General features: G+C 40.1%; 1 protein-coding gene across 2 annotated transcripts in view; it reads right to left on the bottom strand.

Annotated features, from left to right (window-relative positions):
* The window catches only part of ptgfrna (prostaglandin F2 receptor inhibitor a), a 121,840-nt gene that overhangs the window by 8,086 nt on the left and 97,493 nt on the right, over positions 1–16,261 (bottom strand). For both annotated transcript variants that reach the window (XM_089132913.1, XM_089132912.1), the window contains exons 4-6: positions 14,144–14,566; positions 8,223–8,627; positions 6,713–6,820 (exon numbers count right to left, since the gene is read on the bottom strand). In XM_089132913.1, coding sequence (XP_088989039.1) covers positions 6,713–6,820; positions 8,223–8,627; positions 14,144–14,566 — 936 coding nt within the window. The remainder of the gene's footprint in view (positions 1–6,712; positions 6,821–8,222; positions 8,628–14,143; positions 14,567–16,261) is intronic.

Raw genomic sequence — 16,261 nt, 5'->3', positions numbered from 1 at the left:
TTTATATCCGAGTTCGGGACAATTTTAGAATTTTTTAGTTATATATTTAGCTTGATATTGATATAGTTTGACACTGGCTTAAAGGTGACGACATTATGCCCCTTTTCACAAGATCTGGTGTCCCAGAACGTGTCTGTGAAATTTCAGCTCAAGATCATTTATTTTAGCTCGTCAAATTCGCTCCTTTTTAGGTGCGAGCAAAAACACGTTGTTTTTGTGTGTGTCCCTTTAAATGCAAATGAGCTGTTGCTCCGCCTCCATTCAGATGAGGGCGGAGTCTTTACACGAGCTTCAGAAACTCCAGCAATAACAAACACACCAGTCTCACTGATCTAGGATCAGGAATAACCCGTGCTGGTCTCCGAAGTCGCTTGCGAAACCAATTGCCGGCTGGTGTGTGTGTAAACGTGCAGATTAATGACATTTTCTGACATGTTTGCAGAGAAAGGCTTAACTAAACTAAGTTACTGGGTTTCACTTCTCATGTTCTCTGGGTTGGTAGAAGCACCGGACCCGATTAGTCATTTCAACCGAATATATATATATATATATATATATATATATATATGTGTGTGTCTAAATATATAGGGTAGACAACAACTGGCTGAGCCGACTGATTCCTACAATTACTGGATAAGTGTGGCTTTTCTTTTCATGACGGCTTCTAATGCTAATGCGATGACCGGCCAGATGCGGGCTGAATTGAGCATCACTGCTTTTATAGGGCTGCAACAAACGATTATTTTGATAATCGATTAATCTAACGATTATTAGAACGATTAATCGACTAATCGTCGATTATTTTCCCCGCTAACAATTATTCAGCTTTTTCAATTAGTTAAAACATTGAGTTATAGATACTCTTACTATAATATATTAAAAAAAAAATCAGTTCAGCTTTTGAAATAATTGTTTTAATGAACTTTGAGCCAACTTAAAGGGTTAGTTCACCCAAAAATGAAAATTCTGTCAGTATTTACTCACCCTCGTGTTGTTCCAAACCTCTATGTGTTTATTTGTTCTGCTGAACACAAAGGAAGATATTTGGAAGAATGTTTTAATCAAACAGATCTCAATCCCCATTGACTACCATAGTATGTATTTTTTCCTACTATGGTAGTCAATGGGGATTGAGATCTGTTTGATTACAACATTCTTCCAAATATCTTCCTTTGTGTTCAGCAGAACAAATAAACTCATAGAGGTTTGGAACAACATGAGGGCGAGCATTTTTGGGTGAACTAACCCTTTAACAGGTCATTCTCTTTAAGTTTTCAGATTTCGGTCCACATACAAATGCTCTCTACATTGCATTGTTTTTCTTAGAACAGAAACAGAAAAGGGATATTTACTTCAGGACACAAAGAATGGTAAAATATTAATCTGCAAACCATTATTATAAATATAAAATGTATTACAATGACAGCATTGTTGGTTTTAAGTTTTGTGAAACTTTCCCAAACCTTGCTAGTTCGGATTCATTTACACTCGCTGTTTTTCTTTCACCGCAATAGCATTTGTAAAGGGCTGCATTACACTCTAGCGCCACAGCGGTCAAATCGCGATATTGCACGCCCTTATAAGGTCAAGTGAGATCAAACGACTACTCGACAACAACGATATTTGTCGACAATTTATTATTGTCGACTAATCGTTTCAGCCCTTTATGAGAGTACACAAAATGACCACTAGTGTGGCGTTTCCCACACCTCAAACGCCTGCCTTGCGAAACGAGATATTTTTATGCGCATACAAAGAGATTTTCATAGCCACAAAACATATCTCACCATTGCAAATGCCTAAATAATAAATAAAAATCCTGTTTTCAAAGTAAAAAAAGTTTGCTTCATAGCCTCAGTAGTTAGCGCAGGACTGCTTCTGATCCGAGAGTGTGTTCTCAGAGTCGAGGCCTAAGGGAGCCGCGCTGGCCTTATTCTCCACCACTGAACACAACTAGGCCAAAACGAGCCTTAAAACGGTGTTCTTTCTGCAGAACAGAAGAGCGGGCGAGCAGCGCTGACTCTCGCTTCGGGTTCAGCTCGTCCTCGCGGGTCCCTTCCTCTCCCGGCCCTCGCTCCCCTTCACCGGGAGCACATGTTCTCCGATACATTACCGAGGACATTAGTCAGCCTGAGCGCAAGAACAAGCAATGCGGCATTAAGATTTATGAGTTTAATTAAAAATTAAACACTGTAATGTGATTTCACACTAGCTGTAGAGGAATAGTTCCCCCAAAGCGAGGTGAACACGTCGTTCCCAACTATTATGTGGTTTTTTTTTTTACATGCCACAACAAAAATGGAACTCAGCGAAGAGTTGCCAAGTTCCCCTTTAATTCCCGAAGTAAACAGGCTTTTACTGCAACTAAACTGCATCTTTATTTCTTCTGTGGAACATAAAAGAAGATATTCTGAGGAATGTCTTTATTAAAGGTGCATTGTGGGATATACAGGAGGCTGTGTTACAGAAATGCAATATCATATACATAACTATGTGTTCAGTGGTGAATGAAGACCTCATTTAATGAACCATTACGTGTTTATTAGCTTAGAACGAGCCATTTCTCTCTACACACACACCGCGAATCGCCTTACAAACACGTTTCGTCACTAATGTTGTTCTACATGTATAGAAACTAAAGTCAGCGAATAAAACACTGACACGAGGCCTGTTGGAACGAATTCCGAAATTCGAATATAATTCGAATATTGAAAAAAAAAAAAAAAATCAATATTATTCGAATGCTGAAGTTACTGTTCGAAAATTGCTTTATGTATATTTTTTTAAATGTCCTTTAAATTGCAATCTTGCCTTTTCGCCGCCTTGGCTTACACGCACGTGAAAATGAAATGCCTTTGTTTCGTCTGATGAACAATAAAGTTTTTGAATCGTAACAGAAGTGTGTACGTTATCCATGGTGTATCATAATAACAACTGTCAAACACGTTAGCCTAAATGTTTAACGACGTAAAAAGCCCCCAAAGCGCCTATGAAGTGAAAAACGCAAATATCTCAACGGATTCGGAGCGCATCGAGCTTGTTGAAACCGTCTAGTGGAACTGAAAAGAACGATATAAGTTTCAATATTTTTGGTGGTGTTTTCGCTGAGATATCAGCCGAAAACCATCGGAAGCGCTTCAACCATATTCAGCATAAATAAAATATGTATTAGATGTCCCTCTAGTGGACTGAACATGTAACAACCACATGCTATAGTGGCATTGGCTATCCGTAAGCACTATAATGTCATAAATATTAATAATAGGATACATTTTAGCATTTAATATTCAAATATTATTTGAATATTAAATAAAATAAGGAATGGAATTCGAATAGTATTGTAGAGGAAGATTGACAGCCCAAACTGACACGATGATGAACACGTTACAATAATATTCGCAAAAACATTGTTTTACTGAATAATTAACTAAACCCAATTCCCTAATTTATCTTTGTAAAGAAACGTAATCTGGCGACTCTCTGCTGTCTCAGACGACATCACTTCCTGTCGGCCACTGTAACTTCTGCTGGGTGCAATTCACAACCTCACCACTAGATGCTGCCAGAAATTACACACTGCAGCTTTAAGTCCTTGAACTGGATATCAATGCAGTTCAAACAAGGGTGAGTTAATGATTAGACTGCTTCATGTTCCTCAAACACAACGTCCTGTGCGGCTTCAGAAGCCTAGGAATAATGTGTATGAGTCATGTGGGCTGTCCAACAGGAAATACGAGCGGATTGAGTGACACACGGATGTGTAAATGATGACTGAGGATTCATTCTTCGGGGAACAGCTCTTTAAAAACACAAATCCCCCGAGACACTGTTCGGTCTGCTGCTGCTCGACTCCCTGGGGATTACACTTAAAGAAACACAATGGGAACAGAAACCTTTTCCTTCAGGGCGACAATCTTTTCAGAAGCAGAACAATAAAACAGCACAAAAACATCTCTCGTTTCTCTAGAACTGAGGAGAGAAGTGTGAACATTGTGCTGACATGACTTCAGCAAGTGTGTGCCTGTCTGCGGCTTCAGACGGAGGACGGAGGAACGCTTCGCCTCTTCATTACCCAACATTCAACCTCAAGAGAGCAACATTTCTGACTGATACGGTCTGTATGTTCCTCAACATGTTCAGGAGCACTTCACACATGCGCCCAATAGGACACTGCAGTTCTTGAAAGGCAGCATAATAACAGTTTTAGGGTGTACACTGCATCTTAACACTGCACCTCATGTGAGCCATGCCAATACACCACCAACAAGCAATTAGTCTGTCCACATCAATGACAAAACAGCCAATCAGGAGAGTTTCCTGAACGTCCCTCTCCATTCACGCTTCCTCACACTAACAGCTACTGTACTGGGTGTGTGTGTGTATTAGGTTTCGGATTAGGTGTTTTATGTCGATGTGTGTGTTTTCTACTATTTCAAACAGAACTAATACCAGTTTTTGGAAGTTGATATCACAATTAATAAGCTAAAACAATTCACAAACAAGAGGTTGTGTTTTAAAGTCACCATGAAATCAAAATTGTTTATTTTAATTGTTTTGTGCAATATTGTTGCACTATTTATATGTATGTGCACACATCATTATTGTTTGCAGCTTCTCTTCTCTGATGATGTGGGCGGGGCAACGTGTCACTCACATGAAATCAGCCAATAGCAAACCACAACCATCCAAACAACCAATCAATTCCCCACAGACACAATCAAGCCCCGCCCACATTTGTTCTTGTTTCACTTGGATGTGCGTCACAATTAGGCGTTATATTGACTACTATAATATCGTGATTGTTGTTTTAATTGTGTGTGATCTGACATTATGTGCGTTAACATACATTATGTATGTATGTAAAGTGAGTTACACACATGCATCACGTGATGTCTATTTCAGCAACGAAAATAGTTCAATCACTGAGGAACACACGGATGTGTTTTGTTACTGAACGAACGAATCCGTTGAATGAATGATTCAATGACTCACTCATTAAGACCTGAATGAATCAGCAGTTGGATGAACATTCAAATGAAACTCAGACTAGCTTATTAAAAGTGATTTGCTGCCACTTACTAATAGTTTTTTTTTAATTTAACATTTAAAATTACTTAAACATTAAACATTTAATATTAATATTTTTAAGACATCAAAACATTATGCATGTGTAACTGCAGGTTAAATGCATGGATGTCCCTCTGAGCTGCATTAAACAGTCTGTGAAAAAGATGATTTTTTATTAAATCAAAATTAAATTTACTGACTAAATGCAAGAATTTTGACACAAAATATGATGCATACATTTAATTAGTTTAGGAAAATGGCTTTATAAAAATAAAAATGCCTATAAAAAGGTTAAAAATCATTTGAAAATTCACAATTGAATAGACAACTTCACAGAACATAAAGTCTCTGTGCTAAACCTGCCAAGGTACCAGCACAATAAACACACTCGGCAAAACATTGACTAATTATCATCATAGACAAAATAGAAATGATTTTTTTTGTCAGTTTTGCACACGCCTAGTCACAATAGGGTAGAAAAGAGGAGAGCAACTTCTGTTTCAAGTCGACTTTAAATGACGGACGGCCAAAATCTGAAGAGTACCAGTTTACCACAAGGACATCATTTATGACACTTACATACGAAGAGTTCAGATGCAAAAGCCTCTAAATGCCATTTGAAATTTTCTTCTTTAATGATGACTTTTATCAAACTTGTATATTTAAGTTCAGTAATTTCACTTAAATAACAATTAATAGGTAATTATCATTGCCATTTAAGTGAAATCACTGAACTTAAATATACAAGCTTGATAAAAATCATCATTAAAGAAGAAAATTTCAAATGGCACTTAGAGGCTTTTGCATCTGAACTCTTCATACACACTGTACGGTTTGTTCATTATAGACTCAGCTACTGCTCTGAGATCCACTCAACACACTTTACCAGATTTAAATTTTCACCAAAAATGTGTACAAATGCCAAAATGCCTATTTTTTTAATAGTAGACCAATAAGTAATAGTAAGTTTAAGCACTTTAATCATTATAAAGAATTACTTCAATTTACTACCCCATATAACAGCTCATAACGTATTTATGAGTAACTATTAAGCAACAGCAACAAAAGTAAAGACGTGATACAGGATGTGACTCAGGGGCGAAGTTATCGAGGTAATCATTTACCACTCGAGGCATTAGTTTATAATATTGCCTGTGGATAACTGCAAAAACCCACAAAACATGAGCAACAACATGTGACTTTAAGAAAAACCTGAATATTGATATTAAAACAGGCCATCCAGAGAGCGGATTACAGTCAAGACTGAACAGAACATAGACACTAATGACTGGACAAAAGCTAAAAAATGTTTTACAAAAAAACTTTAAATAATTGAAATAGTTAAAGCACTCGGCTACTTTTGAGGTTCTGTTATTCTCTTACATCAGTGCTTTAAGCAGAATGTGAGAGAGATTCAAGTTCACCCAAAATACATTCCTGGACAATAAAATCTTATTCTCATTACTTAGACGTATATATTTGGACATAAACCAAAATTAAAATGCAATGTCATTGGATTAGATAAATTATCAAATGACATCAAATTTGTTTGAAATTAGAATTAGACATCAGAAGGTTTGAAATGATAAAGAGAAACGCTATTGTACTCTATGTATATTCATTACGGAAGTATCTCAGCACTTGCCAGTGTTAGGAGAAGCGTTCAGTATGGAAATGATGCACTTCATCTGGACGGTGTCTCCTGGTAACACATTGTTTGCTTCTGAATGAATGGATATGTTGAACACTGGACCTGCAGATATGGAAACACACACACACACAGTTATTAAAATCTACCTAGATTACAACATTTTTAAATGTATGTAGACGACTTCTATAAATATTTCAAAAATCAGTTTCTGCATACTTTTGTTCTAATTCATGAAAAAAACTTTGTAAAAGAGAGAGTTTCAAAGTTCCAAAGAGAAAGAGTTCCAAAGAGAGAGAGAGAGAGAGAGAGAGAGAGAGAGAGAGAGTGTTCCAAGGTTCTAAGAGAAATAGAGTTCCAAAGAGAGCGAGAGTTCCAAGGTTCTAAGCCTATTGTGTACATGTGCAGCTTCCTGACCGAATTTGAATCTCAAAGTGATTGACTAGTTAAATTCCTCACAGTGAAAATTGTAATAGGGCTTTGCATGAGAGATTCAGCTCTCAATTGATTTGAAAAGTTGCAATGATGCAATACTCTGCATATTAAAGTGCATACCACACACACACACACACACACACACGTTGGGTACATTTTAATTAGTCTGAGCTATTATTACAGATACTTTATCAGTGAATGAAATATTGATGCAGGGCTTTTTCAACAGACAAAAGAGTCAAGTAGTTACAGCGTCCTGTCGATTTCTGTCTAGACGTGTTTCCTTCTTAAATGTATTATTAACACAAAAGGGTGCTTATTCTAGACATCCGCATGCATGATGAAACAAAATCACATTTACAATAATTATTGAACAATTGTTAAACATCAAGGGAACTGTATTTACAAGAATGATATATTTCCCTGAAAGGGTGGGAAAGCTCTCAAGACCCAGCCATAAGTCAGCCATAGATCAGCCAGGGATCAGCCATGGGTCAGGCATAGGTCAAAATTCATGAAAGTTGAGTTAATTTGTGAAGGTTATCAGGTTAACACAACGTGTAAGAATCATAATTATGTGTTTGGACACAGACCATAGTGGAATTTTTGTATGAAAAACAAAAAACAGGGTGATTTTGGGTTCTACAAAACTATGCTATCACTGTAGCACTCTATAATCAACATTTCATTCGTTTGCTCTGCCATGTTGGATTTATTTTTTCCATCAAGGAACAGTCTTCATTGTGAAGGATCATGCAATCTTGCATTCATATTTGGCTTTAGTTTAGCTTTTGGAACAAGCTTTCACATCAGAAGTGTCTATGATGTTTTAAAAAGCTGCCTATGAACGAGAGTGTGTGTGTGTGTGTGTGTGTCTCTGTGGGCAGCAGGAATCTGCCCTGAGGGAGAGACTATAGAGCTCTAGTCATCCAGAATCAGACAGAGGGAACTACAGCATTAGTGTGTGTGAGAAACTGTAATAAGTAGAAGTAAACACACCTACAGCCAATTCAGCATCACTCTTCTGAGTGTTAACGCTCACTGTACTCTAGTCTAGTTATCAGTGTAATACCTGTGTGTACAAAGGCAATCTCAATCTTGTTGGACTCGGCGCTGACGGATTTGATCCACTCTTGTTTCTGATCCCGAGTCCAGGCCGTGACGTCGCAGTAATAGAAGCCGCGGTCCGTGACCTGGACCCCGTAGAGGCGGAAGCGGTACTCCAGCTGCCCGGTCTTCTCCAGAACCACGCTGTCGACCCGGCTCGGCTCGCTCCACTCCTCCGACTGCAGAACCGAGTCCTGGCTGAGCGACAGCACTTTCCGGGACTTGCCGCCCAAGGTCTCCTCAAAGCGGATGAGAACGGTGTAGCCGGGGTTCCTCAGGTTCTGGCCCGTCACCTGACAGGTCATCTCAAACGTGGATCCACCGGTTGAAGCTTCTCTCACACGATGGGCTACTACTCGCAAAACTGGAACTGAAAAGACACATAAAAACAGATTAAACATTTGAAAAACACAGTCCTAAAACTTCCCTCAGAGCTTCTACCCATCTAAAACAGACAGATGTGTGTTTGTGTTCTCATCTGAGGGCAAGGCATGACCTTACTCCAGACCGAGCCGTTCAAACACTGAGAGCAGATCGTGCAACTCTGACCAGTGGGTGAGGCAGTCACACAGACCTAAAGAACTATTTTAAAGGGTTAGTTCACCCATAAATGAAAATTCTGTCAGTATTTACTCACCCTCATGTTGTTCCAACCTCGTAAGACCTTCGTTCATCTTCGGAACACAAATTAAGATATTTAGGATATTAAGATCGCTCCTGCATACTAGTCCATAGGCTTCTTGAGGTACTGGCTCTTGCTGTCCCCGAAAAGTCATTAAAGACATCGTTAAAATAGTCCAAGTGACTACAGGGGCTCAATCTTAAGTTTATCAAACGACGAGAACACTTTTGTGCGCAAAAAAAACAACAAAAATAACGACTTTATTTCAACTATTCACTTCCTTCTCTATGCGCCTCTAGTCAGTCAACGTAGTGTGATAGCGTAGAGCTACGTCACACGTAGGCTCACTATTGGCCGACGCTGGTCATGTGTGTGATGCGTGTGACGTACAATAACAGAAGCTTACGCTATTAAACTAGTAACCTGACTCACGCAGAGGGAGAAATAAACCAATAGTTGAAATAAAGTCGTTATTTTTGTTGTTTTTTTGCGCACAAAAGTGTTCTCGTCGTTTGATAAACTTAAGATTGAGCCCCTGTAGTCACTTGGACTATTTTAACGATGTCTTTAATGACTTTTCGTGGACAGCAAGAGTCATTCCCTCAAGAAGCCTATGGACTGTATGCAGGAGCGATCTTAATATCTTAAATATCTTAATTTGTGTTCCGAAGATGAAAGAAGGTCTTACGGGGTTGGAACAACATGGGGGTGAGTAAATACTGACAGAATTTTCATTTTTGGGTGAACTAACCCTTTAAGAGTTGGCGGACAGGAAATTGAACAAATCAATCAATCAATTCGGTTTAACTCCAGCAATATGAGACGACATGAATTCAATGCATTACGTTATACTTTTTTCTTATGCTCACATTGTTTTTGCACTATCAGCAAACTCACACAACATGGTGGCAATGACACACAGTCTGGTTTAAATCTCCTGTTCGGAGGTAGACGTCTACATGCAATGGATCTTCCTGCAAGATATGTTTTGTCACGATCCCTTCTATGCAGATTTTTCAGTCCCAAGAAGCCGCGATGTCAGGAGTCAGGGTGTTTTCAAGAGTTGGTTCGTCTTCGTTTTCTCTGAACGCATTACTGTGGGGCTCGACAGCCTTAGTCAAACGGGTCGGTGCGTATGGTTGGGTTGTGGAGAGATTGTGAGATTGTGGTTTTTAATATCTACTCCGATGTAATGGAAATCATTATGAACATCAGCTATGCTAATTATTTCCCATCTGCCTTTCTGCTGTTATCTCGGGACGGTTGTCCCTGAGAAAAATGGCGTTCGTCAGGTCCAGTTTTGTATCCAGCCTCTCACGGGGATTTCGGATGCCCCAACGCCTGTGATGAGAGGACTCAACGCTGGCGATATGTTATGGCGCCGTTTTATACATAAACAATATTTATATTTAATATTTATATATAAACAATATGAATGTAAGCCAGAGGAGAACTGGCCCCCGACTGAGCCTGGGTTCTCCCAAGGTTTTTTTCTCCATCCAATCTGATGGAGTTTTGGTTCCTTGCCACTGTTGCTTTGCTTTTGGCTTGCTTAGTCGGGGATATTTAATATTTAACAATATTATTGATCTGTGTTGTACTACTTTCATGTTATCACTGTGAAGCTGCTTTGATACAATCTGTATTGTGAAAAGCGCTATATAAATAAATGTGACTTGACTTGACTTGAGATCCGCACCGCTGGCTCTAGTCCAGGGGCAGGCAAGTTCGGTCCTAGAGAGCCGTTGTCCTGCAGAGTTTGGCTCCAACACTGACAAAGACCTCTCCTGTCTATAGCCTTAGTAATCCTGAAGACATTGGTTAGCTTGTTCAGGCGTGTTTGATTAGGGTTGGAACTAAGTTCTGCAGGACAACGGCTCTCTAGGCCTTAGCTTGTCTACCCCTGCTCTAGTCGGTCTCCGTTGGGTTTTTTTGGGCCACATCAGTATGTTGAACCAGGGCGTCAGTGAGAGAGACAACTCTGATTGGCTGTTCAGCTTGGCCAACGAATCAGAGCACGTGATTAAAAGCGAAAGCAAGCAAAGACGACGGTACAGACAGAAGGCGGTTATTATATTTCACCAGATCATTTGAATATGTTCATAATGGCCTGAGCCGATTGGAATGAAGAAAGGGATCAGAATGACTGATAAAGCAACCACTGCTTTGTTTACAGCTCGTGTTTTTCCTCTTTGAATGACAGGAATAGATGATACCAGCTGATACAGACAGAGATGTACTTCCACTAGTTGACAATCACCTTCACTCCTTCTGAAGTGTTCAAGCTCAGCTTTTCGGCCTAGACGCACTCGTTTGGCCAACGTCGGCTTGGATTCAGTCTCCCTGTGGGGTAATAGTAGCCTGGCAAGCCAGACCTACATCAAGATGTTAAGTCTGGGAACTCACAATTGGCATACCTCAATCCGAGGGGCGGGATAAACGGTTGTCCTTCAATATCCCTACTACAACCAACCAGAACTTTTTCCGTAGCCGCTCGTTAAAACTCCTAACATATCTTCCTTTAGTAAAAATGACTTAAGTGACGTTCTCTTAACCCCCAGTCCTCCAGAGTCGCGGCCAAAGCCGATTCGAAAGGCCGCTGTTCGCCAGCCGCATCTTGTTTGTTTTCAAGTAGACGGGAAATCACGGCGCAGAACCGTCACAACTCTGCCGTCATTGTGTTAAGCCACGCCCACCAACTCTATACACGATGTGATTGGCCTGACCCGAGTTTGGTATTTCCACTTCGAAAGTCAACGGAGAGTTGCTAGACCACACTGGCTGCAAAATAACTTTTGCTGCCGCTAGGGTGCGTCTAGATATTCTAGGCTAGGGTAATAGGCTACTTTTCCCAATTCCCCAAGACCTCACATTGTGGCATGTTATGTTACAGGAAGGTACTGTGCCACACTGTTGCTTGCAATCGAAAGACATTGAAACGTGTAAACTGCTTTTTTGTTTGTGCAACGGACGAATAAAAACGTATAACATTCTGCACCTTAAAAACAACATAAGTTTGAGTCTTTCTTCCTGTATTTCCCTCACTCGTCAGTATCTTCTCCGGGTCCCACTGCTCACCATTCACATTTGACCGAGATTGATTGGAAATCCTTTAAAAATGTAAGATGCTTCATCTGAAGATCATCTGACCATATTTTGGTAAAAGACTTGACAAACTTTGTAGGAATAGCACTATAATATAACCACAGCAAGTTCATAGGGAATGAGCTGTTGGTGGATTTAAGAGATCGATCCCAAAATCTCCATAAGGTAAGTTTAGACATTCCTCAGCCAGTGTGCCAAATTTCACAACTTTCTGCCATACGATTCCTCCAGAAACGGTAAACAAAGAACCCTAACAGACGCCATCACACCTTACAGGTGCTCGCCACCAAACAAGCATCAGAAACTCTTGTTTTATCATCATCAGATATAGTTTCAGAGCACAGCTTCAGTGAAAATATAGTGGAAAGCGTCCAGTCCCAGACAGAGCGGCCATTGTGTGCTAAATCTGTCTTCACAGAGAAGACGGCATCACAGACACAATTAAACTCCCTTATTGAGCGCTGAAATACGAGAGACAGAGGACACTTTCAAACAGCGAGCTTTGATGCTTTGTAAAAGCATGATAAAAGTGGTGCAATGGTCACAGATGCTGGGAGCTCTGAGCTCATGGGCTAAAGATGAAGAGAGAGCGACCGGCTGGGCGAACACATTCAAAAGTACATGCTTAGAGTAAACTTCTGGCCAACTTCATCAAACTAGACGTAATAGTAACGATAGTGATATTCAATAGTGATTTAATGTAGTACTGACACTAAGGCTCAATCCCAATTCACCCCTTAGCCCTACCCCTCCGTTTTGCGCGTTCACGTCTAAGGGTAGGGTGTCCCGATTCTTCTTGAAATCGAGGGGTAGGGCGAAGGGGTAGGGCTACATAGCCCTCGAAACGGAGATTTTTCAGAGGCACACTCCAAACGGAGGGCTAAGAAAAAAAAGTTAATGGAACGCATCGGAAATCACCGGCGAGATGGATCGCAAACGGTTAAACATTTAAATTTAGCGCCAGATGATTTCACCACGCACTTTATTTAGGGCCAATCCCAATTCTACCCCTTACCCCTTCACTTTCCCCTAGCCCTACCCCTTCGCCTTCCCCTTGATCCTTCAAACAGAGTGGCAATGCGTAGGGGTGAAAATATTCCCCTAAGAAATGGGACACCACTAGGCCTCCGTTAAACGTCATTATAAGTCGTCGCTAGCGCCTACGTCACAGGAGATGCGCCGATGTTTATCACAACTTCCAAGATCCCGTCGACAACTGCAGTTATCTCAGTCGCGTGGGTTGCAGCTATTTTCTTGCATCTTGTGAAGTTCGCAGGAAACAACGGAGACGACGAAAATATGTTGCGGGACTATCGTTAGCAAACTACAGTAATTTGAGCGATTTTTTTTTTTTTTTTTTTTTTACAAACGTTTCTGTGAAGAAACTGACCGTAAATATGAACACAATATTGAATGTAACATAAAGCAAATCATTATTTGTCGTTACAATACTTATTAAAGCCACAAATACTTACATTTATGGGTCTCCTTTTTTGCTTGGGCAGCCATTTTGCGTCTGTAGCCTGGGTTAGCAGTGACACTTCTCATACCCCTTCGTTTGAAGTGTGCTCCCGAAAAATCTTCGTTTGAAGGGCTATCTGGCCCTTTCCCCTAGCCCTCCCCCTCCAACCAAAAGAGAATTGGGACAGCCCTACCCCTTCACGTGGACGCGCAAAACGGAGGGGAAGGGGAAAGTGAAGGGGTAAGGGGTAGAATTGGGATTGGCCCTTACTCTTATAATAACACTATCGTCGTTTAAATTAAGAAATGGTATAATAAATTACCTTTCCGATCAGAAAAGACATACATTTCGAGGAAGGGATGTTATAATCATCATGTTTATTCAAAGTTAAGAGCGGCTGCGCTGATTGTCAGTTGTTGTCATGGAGAAATCCTGTAACGGCAGAGCCATCGCCGACAACTCATGAAGGGTTGTTCCATTTCGTAGGGGAATATTTCAACCCCTTGGCCCTTGTAACTTCGTTTTAAGGGCCAAGGGGTACACTCGAAAACAAGGGGTAGGGCCAAGGGTTGAATTGGGATTCAGCCTAAATCTCTTGGATGAACTATCCACGATACATATTGTTGGATTTCTGTATTGCAATATATTGTAACACCCCTATGTAATGGACAATAAAAGGAAGGGATCTAGTGCTTACTCTGTGGTGTCCACTGAACAGAAACAGGAGTGGACTGGACCTCCTTCGCTTTTTCCCATCCGGCTTGCCGAGTGGGCATCCATGCGTTCACGGCGCAGGAATACGAGCCCATGTCTGCGTCTCGAGTCTGAAGCAGTCGCAGAACGAAGACGTTGGACTCTCTCCTGCTCACCGCTACATCTCCGCTGTCCAGTCTCGGCTTGTACTCGCTCCCAGGGATCAGAGCTCCTTCCTCATTCAGAGAGGCTATCGTGATCTTCTTCTGGGACACGTCTCCTGGCGTGTTTGTGGAGTACGACCAGGTCACGGCCAGGCGGCCATCTTGAAGGTGGAGGAGGTCGAGCACCTGGCAGAGCAGTTCAGCGGGGTCATTGGAGGCCTGGGGGTTCACGGAGGCCGTGAGGGTCACCTTGAACTGCAGATCTGCGGGAGACCGAAGGGAAATAAAGACAATAAGCCACAAAAAAGACATTCACCTACAGCTAATGACCAAGTATGAACAATAGAGCCCGACCGATAAAGGATTTTGAAGGCCGATGACGATACAAATATTTTTGGGTTTTAAAATCCAATATTCTGAAATATCAGCCGATATTTTATTTATTTATTTTTTTAAACTGGACATGATAGTCACAAATGTTGTCATGCTTATTTGAGTTAAGAGAACTGATGGGGATGATCTTTTAATTGTTATTTAAGCAATGTATGTCTCGTGACCAACTCAACGAGTGTTGCCAACAGGAACGGTGTAGAGCGCCCTCTGGTGGACAAACTATACAACTCCAACACTCATGACATGGGTCAAGCGTGTTTCGTCCGTTTTTATTTTATTTATGAAATATTCATTTATCGGCCATTATAACTGCCGATACCAATAGTTTGGAAAATGCCTAATATCGGACGATAATATCGGTCTGCCGATATATCGGTCTGGCTCTAATGAACAATGCAACAAAATGTATACATTTTCAGCTTTATTTCCCTTCATTCAAACGTACCATTGGTCAGATAGTCCCACCTCAACCCATTGTTCAAACAACCAAAGCAAAGTTTTAAAGTGGGCATGAGACGCCAGTAGTGATCGTCTTTTCTTCCCCATATCTGAGTGAAACGCTCCGCTTTAATGCCGGATCTATTTAGCAGTATGTTTGTAAAGTCCTGTTCGCCGGTGGAGGCTGTGTGTGTGAAAGCAGCCAGTGCTTCATTTGAGTCCAGACATTGCGTTTTTATTTAATAAAATAATACTTTTATTCAGCAAGCATCCATTCAATTGATCAAAAGCGTCAGTAATGATTTCTATTTCCAATAAATGCTGTTCTTTTTGAACTTTCTATTCACTAGAATCCTGTAAAAAAAATCCTCCGAAATATGGATCAGCACGACTGTCTTCAACACTGATAATAATCATAACTGTTTCTTGATCATCAGATCCTCATATTTCTGAAGGATCATGTGACACTGAAGACTGGAGTAATGATGCTGAACATTTCAGGAATACATTACACTTTAATATATACACTACCGGTCAAAAGTTTTAGATCGGTAAGATTTTTTATGTTTTTAAAAGAAGTCTCTTCTGCTCAGCAAGGCTGCAATTATTTGATAAAAAAAACAGTAATATTGTGAAATATTATTACGATTTAAAACAGCAGTTTTCTATGTGAATATATAGTGTAAGTGTAATTTATTCCTGTGATCAAAGCTGAATTTATCATCATTACTCCAGTCTGCAGTGTCACATGATCCTACAGACATTATTATAATATGATGCTCAAGAAACATTTATGATTATTATCCATGTTGAAAACAGTTTTTTACATTTTTATTTCAGGATTCTTTGATGAATGGAAAGTTCAAAAGAACAGAATTGATCTGAAATGGAAAGCTTTTTTAACATTAATCACTACCATTCAAAAGTTTGGGGTCAGTAAGAATTTATTTATATATTAGAAAATACTTTTATTCATCAAGGATGAGTTGAATTGATCAAAAGTTACAGTAAAGACATTTATAATGTTAGAAAAGATAATATTTTAAATAAATGCTGTTCTTTTGAACTTTCTATTCATCATAGAATTTAGGGGGAGAAATGGTACACGACTGTTTTCAACATTGAAA

The sequence above is a fragment of the Pimephales promelas genome, chromosome 7, assembly GCF_988280905.1.
Source record: "Pimephales promelas chromosome 7, fPimPro1.hap1.1, whole genome shotgun sequence".
In the NCBI taxonomy this organism is placed as follows: domain Eukaryota; kingdom Metazoa; phylum Chordata; class Actinopteri; order Cypriniformes; family Leuciscidae; genus Pimephales; species Pimephales promelas.
This window is presented reverse-complemented; position numbering and strand designations above follow the sequence as displayed.